General features: G+C 37.2%; 1 protein-coding gene across 2 annotated transcripts; it reads left to right on the top strand.

Annotated features, from left to right (window-relative positions):
- Positions 1 to 1831: 1831 nt before the first annotated feature.
- LOC311086528 (tripartite motif-containing protein 16-like protein) lies at positions 1832 to 8999 on the top strand. Of its 2 annotated transcripts, none has more exons than XM_084119449.1 (6): positions 1832 to 2901; positions 3693 to 3788; positions 3884 to 4117; positions 6597 to 6756; positions 7217 to 7264; positions 7512 to 8999. In XM_084119449.1, exons 1-6 carry the CDS (start codon positions 2329 to 2331, stop codon positions 8030 to 8032), a joined length of 1632 nt encoding a protein of 543 aa, XP_083975575.1. In that variant the 5' UTR covers positions 1832 to 2328; the 3' UTR covers positions 8033 to 8999. The 2 variants fall into 2 exon arrangements, with proteins under 2 accessions (XP_083975575.1, XP_083975576.1); XM_084119450.1 differs by having other exon boundaries at positions 3699 to 3788; positions 7512 to 8993.
- Positions 9000 to 10607: the final 1608 nt, after the last annotated feature.

Genomic DNA, 10607 nt, shown 5'->3' with positions numbered 1-10607 from the left:
CCCCTTTCAGCAGAGGTCAGTGACCCTACTTGTTTGAATCCACGTCTGGCCACCACTTTGTCTGGTTTATCTATGGTGACCCCAGTTTCATCAACATTACAAATGTCTCCTGGTCCAAACTCATATTTGCGTAACACTTTCTCTAAGTTGTCAAAAAAAGCATTGACATTCTCTCTGTTGAAGCTACTTGCCCTGGCAAGGCTAGTTGCCTCTGGCTTTCTCAGTGACAGCGTTGTATGCCGCTTTAAGCATCTTGATGGAGCAGTTGATGGAGATTTGTGGGATGCACATCCAGGGCACGAAGCTCCCATTCCACCACATCCCAAAGATGCTCTATTGGGTTGAGATCTGGTGATTTTAGTACAGTGAACTCATTGTCATGTTCAAGAAACCAATTTGAAATGATTCGCGCTTTGTGGCATGGTGCATTATCCTGCTGGAAGTAGCCATCAGAGGATGGGTACATGGTGGTCATAAAGGGATGGACATGGTCAGAAACAATGCTAAGGTAGGCTGTGGCAACAGTGCCCAATTGGCACTAAGGGGCCTAAAGTGTGCCAAGAAAACATCCCCCACCCCATTACACCACCACCACCAGCCTGCACAGTGGTAACAAGGCATGATGGATCCATGTTCTTATTCTGTTTACGCCAAATTCTGACTCTACCATCTGAATGACTCATCAGACCCGGCAACATTTTTCCAGTCTTCAACTGTCCAATTTTGGTGAGCTCATGCAAATTGTAGCCTCTTTTTCCTATTTGTAGTGGAGATGAGTGGTACCCGGTGGGGTCTTCTGCTGTTGTAGCCCATCCGCCTCAAGGTTGTGCGTGTTGTGGCTTCACAAATGCTTTGCTGCATACCTCGGTTGTAACGAGTGGTTATTTCAGTCAAAGTTGCTCTTCTATCAGCTTGAATCAGTCGGCCCATTCTCCTCTGACCTCTAGCATCAACAAGGCATTTTCGCCCACAGGACTGCCGCATACTGGATGTTTTTCCCTTTTCACACCATTCTTTGTAAACCCTAGAAATGGTTGTGCGTGAAAATCCCAGTAACTGAGCAGATTGTGAAATACTCAGACCGGCCCGTCTGGCACCAACAACCATGCCACGCTCAAAATTGCTTAAATCACCTTTCTTTCCCATTCTGACATTCAGTTTGGAGTTCAGGAGATTGTCTTGATCAGGACCACACCCCTAAATGCATTGAAGCAACTGCCATGTGATTGGTTGATTAGATAATTGCATTAATGAGAAATTGAACAGGTGTTCCTAATAATTCTTTAGGTGAGTGTAGGTGCCTAAAGTATACATACGAAGTAGACTCGCTCCCTCTGACAAAATCGAAGGAACGAGGGTCTGAAACTTACATCACTGCACTTCAAAATGGCGGCAGGGATTCCCCCAAGGGGAAGTGCTTAGGGAAGTTCGCAAGTGCGTCTAAAAGTGGACTGGAACACAGCCATGTATGCTAGAACTGTTTCAAAATGCACAGATACATGAAGGGATTTACAAATGCACAAGAAGCAATTCACAAATGCGTGCAGTTATTTACAAATGCACAGAATGTGGTTCACAAATAAATGCCAAACAGAGTTGTGTTTGTGACATAGAAAAACATTTTTAAATATATATTTATTTTATTTGCAAATCTCGTTTTATTTATTTGTGAGTTTTATAAAAAATTTTATGAAACTCTTTACATTTATTTGTGGATCTTAATCTATTTATTTGTTAATTTGATACATTTTTGTGAATCTCTTTACATTTGTTTGTGAATCTCAATACATGATTGTGAATCTCAATCTATTTATTTGGAATAATGCAACAATTCTAACCCCATAGTAAAAGCTACATATGTACATTTTACTCCTCCCAACAATGCTAAAAATTAAACGTAGGCTAAGTGTAATAGGCTATGACATGTTATAGCCAGACGCGCTTCTGAAACACGCATCACATCAGATCAAGCTGAGAATCTCTTCATCAAGCCAACGCGCAAACTACCGCAAATAAAACCGAAAGTAAAGCCCACGGACGGAGTTGAGTCAATTTACTGTATCACGCACAATTTAACGGACTGAATTATTCATGTTCTCGGAACTCGTAATTACGATGTTTTTGACTCCATTAGGGCACATAAACACAGCAGTAAAGTGACTCTCCTTCACCAGGAATGAGGAAGCTGCTTTACAGACACTCCTGTTTTACACACGTCACTCAAACACAGAAGCAGGAAACTATTTCAACTCCTCAGTTCAGAGAAACAGAAACTGAAGTATTGTTGAGCTGTTGTGTGTTTGTGTCTCTCTGTATTCATGCAGTAAAATGGCAGAAGCCAGATTTTCTCAGGATGAGTTCACATGTCCAGTGTGTCTGGATCTCCTAAAGGAACCAGTGGCCATTCCCTGTGGACACAGTTACTGTAAGATCTGTATTACAGACTGCTGGGATCAGGAGGATGAGAAGAGAGTCTACAGCTGCCCTCAGTGCAGACAGACCTTCAGTCCAAGACCTGCTTTAGCTAAAAACACCATTCTGGCTGAACTGGTGGAGAAACTGAAGAAGACTAAACTTCCTGCTGACTGTTACGCTGGAGCTGGAGACGTGCAGTGTGAAGTCTGTACTGGAAGAAAATACAAAGCCGTCAAGTCCTGTCTGGTGTGTCAGGAATCTTACTGTCAAACTCATTTTGACCGTCATGAGGAATTTCACTCTCGTAAACCACACAAAGTGATTGATGCCACTGGACGACTGCAGGACATGATCTGCCGTAAACATGATAAAGAGCTAGAAATGTTCTGTATCACTGATCAACAGTGCATCTGTGTGTGGTGTAAGGAGAGTGAACATAAAAACCACAACACTGTATCAGCTGCAGCACAGAGGACAGAGACACAGGTATGAACTGAGAGGGATTGATCACACAGAAATGAAAGTGTCTTTATTTACTCACTCATTTACTCATGTTGTTCCAAACCAGTTTGACTGAATTTCTTCTGTGGAATAGAAAAGATGACATTTTGAAGAATTAGTATTTTAGTTTATACATTGAAAGTCAATGGAGTAAAAAAGTTTCAAGCTCCAGAAGGGAAAAAAGCATAAAAGTAATCTAAACAACTATTGGTTAAAGAAAGGAGTACGCTTAAGTGTGTTGACATGAACTTGTAGTGTACTTCAAATTAAAAGTATATTTAAAAAAAAAACTGTACTTGCAGATAATATAATATTAATGAAATGAAAGGCCACTCAAGTGCACTTAAAGAGAGTATTTCATGACTGTTTCATAAGTACACTTTATAAAGTACACTTTTTTTATAATGTAAAATTAAAAGTTTTACTTTACATTTGAATAATATTTAATATTTCAATTTAATTTAATTGACTCAATAGAATTATGAAATTACATTATATACATAAATCTTATAAACTATAATACATTTTAATTTAATAGCAATTAACATGCAATTACGTCGTTTCTGAAAATATTACGTTCAGTTCACATTTATGTATTTCAAAATTATGTTCTTTTATAACTTCCTAAATAAGTGCACCTTTTAAAATATGTTACTATCAAAAGAGCCAAATTTTTATTCACAAATCAAATCATTGATAAACTAATGTATGTGGAGCCCAAATCAAATATGATGACATCAAAAACATCAAACTTCACTGGTGTTTGTGTCCTCCAGAAACAGCTGAAGGAGACGCAGATGAAGATCCGTCAGAGAATCCAGCAGAGACAGAAAGATCTTCAGCATCTGAGAGAGGCTGTGAAGTCTCATAAGGTGAGTCTGGAGAAGAAGAGAAGTGTGAGACGTCTCAGTTTGGACTCTGTCAGTCGTGCTGAAGCCACTGTGTGATTGTGATGTGTGTGTGACAGCGCTCTGCACAGACAGCAGTGGAGGACAGTGAGAGGATCTTCACTGAGATCATCCGCTCCATTGAGAGAAGCCGCTCTGAGGTCACACAGCGGATCAGAGATCAGGAAAAGACTGCAGTGAGTCGAGCTGAAGGACGACTGGAGCGACTGGAGCAGGAGATCAATGATCTGAGGAGGAGAGACGCTGAGCTGGAGCAGCTTTCACATACACAAGATCACATCCAGTTCCTGCAGGTAACAGAGATCTAGAAGAACAGGATCATAGTGGACTTGAGCAAGATCCTGCTATGACAGAGAAACATTTCATGAGAGCAGAATGAGCCGTTGACTGAGATGTTGTCAGGAATTCAGTCAGATTCAGTCAAGTGTTGTGTTATCATATAATCATCAGTCAGACTCTCATCTGATCATCTTCTGTTTAAAGAGACACACTTACAAAGCCCTGGGAAATTTACCATTAAATATTAACTCATTTTTCCTTCTGGTTTCTTCTGTCTTGATGAAATCAGTGAACTTGATGGTATCAATATCCAGCCAACTAGATTTTTCATAATCTTTTTAATGAAATCTTTTATTTCTACTAAAATAATTTCAGTAATTGGCACCAAAATTGGGTCAGGTGATCTTCAAAGTTGATAATAATGTTGATGAAATTGAACAAATAATTTTCAATAGAAATTACATTGAGTATATTTTAGTTTATCATAAATGTGTGTCAGTTCATTCAGCAGTAACTAACCATATTTCAAAGACAATAGAAATAATTCTGAAATTATATATAAAGATATTTAAATCCTACTTAAGTTGGTCAAAAACCTCTCTAAATATTAGCTAATTGTGTTTAATATAAATTTAGACTATAAGACATTAATTTAATTAATTTTATATATACAGTGAGGAAAATAAGTATTTGAACACCCTGCTATTTTGCAAGTTCTTCCACTTAGAAATCATGGAGGGGTCTGAAATTGTCATCGTAGGTGCATGTCCACTGTGAGAGACATAATCTAAAAAAAAAATCCAGAAATCACAATGTATGATTTTTTAACTATTTATTTGTATGATACAGCTGCAAATAAGTATTTGAACACCTGAGAAAATCAATGTTAATATTTGGTACAGTAGCCTTTGTTTGCAATTACAGAGGTCAAACGTTTCCTGTAGTTTTTCACCAGGTTTGCACACACTGCAGGAGGGATTTTGGCCCACTCCTCCACACAGATCTTCTCTAGATCAGTCAGGTTTCTGGGCTGTCGCTGAGAAACACGGAGTTTGAGCTCCCTCCAAAGATTCTCTATTGGGTTTAGGTCTGGAGACTGGCTAGGCCACGCCAGAACCTTGATATGCTTCTTACAGAGCCACTCCTTGGTTATCCTGGCTGTGTGCTTCGGGTCATTGTCATGTTGGAAGACCCAGCCTCGACCCATCTTCAATGCTCTAACTGAGGGAAGGAGGTTGTTCCCCAAAATCTCGCAATACATGGCCCCGGTCATCCTCTCCTTAATACAGTGCAGTCGCCCTGTCCCATGTGCAGAAAAACACCCCCAAAGCATGATGCTACCACCCCCATGCTTCATAGTAGGGATGGTGTTCTTGGGATGGTACTCATCATTCTTCTTCCTCCGAACACGTTTAGTGGAATTATGACCAAAAAGTTCTATTTTGGTCTCATCTGACCACATGACTTTCTCCCATGACTCCTCTGGATCATCCAAATGGTCATTGGCAAACTTAAGACGGGCCTTGACATGTGCTGGTTTAAGCAGGGGAACCTTCCGTGCCATGCATGATTTCAAACCATGACGTCTTAGTGTATTACCAACAGTAACCTTGGAAACGGTGGTCCCAGCTCTTTTCAGGTCATTAACCAGCTCCTCCCGTGTAGTTCTGGGCTGATTTCTCACCTTTCTTAGGATCATTGAGACCCCACGAGGTGAGATCTTGCATGGAGCCCCAGTCCGAGGGAGACTGACAGTCATGTTTAGCTTCTTCCATTTTCTAATGATTGCTCCAACAGTGGACCTTTTTTCACCAAGCTGCTTGCCAATTTCCCCGTAGCCCTTTCCAGCCTTGTGGAGGTGTACAATTTTGTCTCTAGTGTCTTTGGACAGCTCTTTGGTCTTGGCCATGTTAGTAGTTGGATTCTTACTGATTGTATGGGGTGGACAGGTGTCTTTATGCAGCTAACGACCTCAAACAGGTGCATCTAATTTAGGATAATAAATGGAGTGGAGGTGGACATTTTAAAGGCAGACTAACAGGTCTTTGAGGGTCAGAATTCTAGCTGATAGACAGGTGTTCAAATACTTATTTGCAGCTGTATCATACAAATAAATAGTTAAAAAATCATACATTGTGATTTCTGGATTTTTTTTTTTACATTATGTCTCTCACAGTGGACATGCACCTACGATGACAATTTCAGACCCCTCCATGATTTCCAAGTGGGAGAACTTGCAAAATAGCAGGGTGTTCAAATACTTATTTTCCTCACTGTATATATATTTTTATGATATTATTATTAAGTGTCAAATGCTAGAGTTTGTAGCATTAAATGATGAATATGAGGAGAATGTGCTGATTGTGTGAAAGTGCTGGATTGAAGCGAGTCACTGAAGAGAAGTCAAGTCAACAAGAGCCGCTCAGATCTGATATAGTGCAGGTTATTGGCTGAAGTGTGGAGATGATGAGTTTTGATTTCTGTTTTCTGTAGAGTTTCCAGTCTCTCTCAGCACCTCCTGAATCTACAGACGAACCTGACGTTTCCTTCAGTTCTCTCTCCTCTTTTGATGGCGTGAGAGAATCTGTCCGTCAGCTGAGAGACAAACTGGAGGATTTCTGCAAAGAGGAGCTCAAGAAGATCTCAGACGGAGGTAAAGTCCTGCGCCTCGTTTATACAGACGTGTGAGAAAGATCCCAAATCTGAACGTACAACCGTTTCTGAAATGTTCCTACGATTTATAAAACGTCCATTTGCACAAAAATGTCCTTAAATGCATCCCAGTTTTAAATCACAGTTATTAATAAATTAAATTCAAGTCCATCAAATCCTCCTACAGAACGGCCACAAATATCTCTTGATGGTTCAGAAATACGGACTCATCATCGTGGACAAGCGTTTATACACACATGACGGAGGATGAAATCCATGAAATTTAGGATCGATCTGATGTGTGTGTTTTATAAATGAAGCCCCTGGAGATTATTAATCTGCTCTCAGAAATGAGTCCATCATCTAATATTATAGAGCATCATATTAGAAATGCCTCAGAAATGAATGTATTTTATCTTGTCATTTCTCTTCACACTGTTCATGTCTGTTTATTTCCACAGTCACTTTCACCAACATGAATCCCAAGACCAGGAACGACTTCCTACAATGTGAGTCACTAGAAAACAAGCAGAAAAACTCACTGAATGTGTTCATGTTCTTCCTGTAGAAGGAGAAATAAATCATGATAGAAGAGTTTTATAATTGATCATGTAAATGATGATTTGCACAGGATATTTGGTCAGCTGTACTGAGACACTGATGATACACTGAACATTGATTCATGAAGAGTTCAGATACATTAAAAGATCAGACAGATTCATAATTCCTGTTTCTGATGTGTTTTCTCTCCATCAGATTCCCATCAGCTCACTCTGGATCTGAACACAGCGCATAAACACCTCAGTCTGTCTGAGAGGAACAGAGTGATTACTAACACTGACACAGAGCAGCCGTATCCTGATCATCCAGACAGATTTGATTATTATTGTCAGGTGTTGTGTAGAGAGAGTGTGTGTGGACGCCGTTACTGGGAGATTGAGTGGACTGGGAATAGTGTGTTTATATCAGTGTCATACAAGAGCATCAGCAGGAAGGGATCGGGTTATAAGTGTTTGTTTGGATATAATGATCAGTCCTGGAGTTTGGACTGCTCTTCCTCCAGTTACACATTCAGATACAATTACACACACACTGTTCTCCCTGTAAAGTCCATCAGCAGAAGAATAGGAGTGTATGTGGATCACAGTGCAGGAACTCTGTCCTTCTACAGCGTCTCTGACACAATGAGCCTCATCCACACAGTCCAGACCACATTCACTCAGACGCTCTATCCTGGGTTTTGGGTTTATTCTGGATCATCAGTGAAACTGTGTTGATGTTTCAGAACAGATTGTAGAGATTTTACCCAGAATACTTTGAGCTGCACGATAAATCAGTAACAGTGAGATACAGAGACTCTGATTTTAATTTTCCTTAATATCTTAACTTCTGTCTCAGAAATAACAGAATAAATGTGTGTATTATTTTTTTTAAGCCTTTTTAGAGACAATAAGAATTGTGTGTGTGTGTGTGTTTATCAAGCTATAATTGTATTGATGGAAATCATATTAATTTAGTTTTTTTTTGTGACACAATCATTTTAATATTACTATTAAAGGTACCTTTCATTTGAAATTATGAAACACAAACAAAATGAAAAGATTGAGGAATAATGAATAATGAAATAACAGAAATGATTGTGAACAATGTAAGGAGTGAAGATGTGGAAAATGATATTAGTAGTGGAGAAAATAGTGCTGGAAAACAATCACAGTTCAAAATGTGAGGAAAATTGTGATGCAGAAGATGAGGGATGAAGAAGCACTTTCTGAGATTTCAGATATTGGGTCACAAGGGATGGAAATCATGAACTCTTTACAAGAAATAAATGACTTTCACAACGTTTGATAAAGTTGTTGATGTAAAATAGTTCTTTCCAGATATGTAGAAATATATCAGTGTTGTTGCAAAAAGCAGTGAGCTCTAGTTCTGGATAAAAGAAAAGATTCCAGCTGAAAAAGATGCTAATGAAATTAAGGGGGAAAAGGTGCATGAGAACATGGTTAAACCTGTGTAAAATCAGGGCATTTTTGTGTAGATATAGCGAGGGCAGGGAGGGACACGTGATTCAATTTGCTGTTTGGACGCCATTATACTCCTGTCTTGATTGATATATACATATATAAAATTTGCTTGACTCAAACACACAATAAATAGACAGAGACAATTTCACACAGAGCTCTTGCACAGAAGCTGACAAGTTTTTTTATTTATTTATAGTTCAATTACAGACAAGTACAATGCAACAAAAAAGAAAAAAACATGATAAAGATAAGGCATTGTAAATACAGTTCAGAATGTATAAAACAAATAATAACAACAACTAAAGTATCAAATGAACATGTATGTAAAATAATAATAATACATAATAATAATAATAATAATAAATAGTAATAAAATACAGAAATAAAAGTGCTTTATAATATCAGGGCAGTTATATTTTTTGAAAAGCTTTAATTTTTTTATTGATTTTATAAGCTTTTTTTGTGATCTCATGTTTGGAAGAGTTTCAAAGTATATTGTGAGATCGGTGTTATAAAAGGTGATATTCGAGGGTTTCTTTTGAGTTATTTTTGTCTTATGAATATAAAACTTCACCAAAATAATTAAAAGATTAATAATATAATTTTGTTTTTCAGAAAAATATGGGTTTTGAAAACAAAGTAAAATGTCATGAGGTTCTAAATTAAGATTTCTGTTTAATTCTTTTGTCATGTCTATTTTAAAGTCAGTCCTAAAAGAAATAGAAAAATGGCAAAAATAAATGTTCAATATCTTCAAGTGATGTGTTACAAAAAGTACATTTATCACAAACATTATGAATATATCTACTAATGGCTGCATTTACAGGATATGAATAATTTTGTACATTACTTCTTTTACTTTATTAGAAATAACATATTTATTGGGTAATGTCCAAATGCTGTGCCAAGATATACAATAAGGTTTAAGCCATTTTGATTTACATGGAGGACTGGATCCGACATTAAAGAAATTTCTTATAAAATCGTTATTAAAACCTTTATCAAATAAGGAGAGACCATTTACAAAAAGTTGAGGATTTTGTAAGGTTGTATTATTAATATCTAAATCCAGGAATTTGGTTCAGATTATTATGCCATTAGGGATAGCCTTAATTACTTTATTCAATTCTTTTTCATTTACAAATAAACCTTATTTTGAAATAAAATTAGGATACGTGTTAATTGCCCATTCTTGTCAATAAGCCGGTTAACAATTAAAATGTTGTGCCGAACCCAATTCTCCATGTACAATGATCTCTTATTATGAATTATATCACCATTGTTCCATATAAAACACCTGCTAGGAGAAAAATTGTGTTTGTACAAAAGTGACCGGAACAGTAATGCTTGTTGGTGATAATTGACCAAAGCAAGTGGAAGTTTACCAGTTATATGAGCCATTCTACAGAACTGGTTCAAAGTCAGAGTTGGAAACATCTTGAATTTTTTATTTTTTTCACAAATTTTGTATGCAAATTGTATAATATCCAAGGTACACATTTCTAGTAATTGTGCAGTTAAATATCATATTGTATTTTCAGAAAGTTTTGGAAATTTGACTCCCCCCAAATTTGTCACTATACTGAAACACAATAATAAATTATTTAATAGGAAGGCTAATATTGACCTATTCATATTTTGTTTACATCTACCTTGTAAATATATTTTTTTGCTATTAAAAAAAAAGTTTTCACAGGTAAATCAATAACAATTAAAATTTTAACAATATTTCAAGTGTAATTTTTAAGATTTGTTGTATTTTGAATTCAATCTGTCTTTGTAAAAGGCATTAAGTTAATCATACTGATTTCAAATTAAGGATTCATCA

This window comes from Abramis brama (genome assembly GCF_963993115.1).
Source record: "Abramis brama genome assembly, chromosome: 1".
Taxonomy (NCBI): Eukaryota; Metazoa; Chordata; class Actinopteri; order Cypriniformes; family Leuciscidae; genus Abramis; species Abramis brama.
This window is presented reverse-complemented; position numbering and strand designations above follow the sequence as displayed.

Excerpts from the sequence above, each read along its gene's own strand:
- LOC311086528 (XM_084119449.1), top strand. The coding sequence starts at position 2,329 with ATGGCAGAAGCCAGATTTTCTCAGGATGAGTTCACATGTCCAGTGTGT. Across the intron at positions 2,902-3,692 it reads CACAGAGGACAGAGACACAG|AAACAGCTGAAGGAGACGCA; the intron begins GTATGAACTGAG and ends TGTGTCCTCCAG. Across the intron at positions 6,757-7,216 it reads CAAGAAGATCTCAGACGGAG|TCACTTTCACCAACATGAAT; the intron begins GTAAAGTCCTGC and ends TTATTTCCACAG.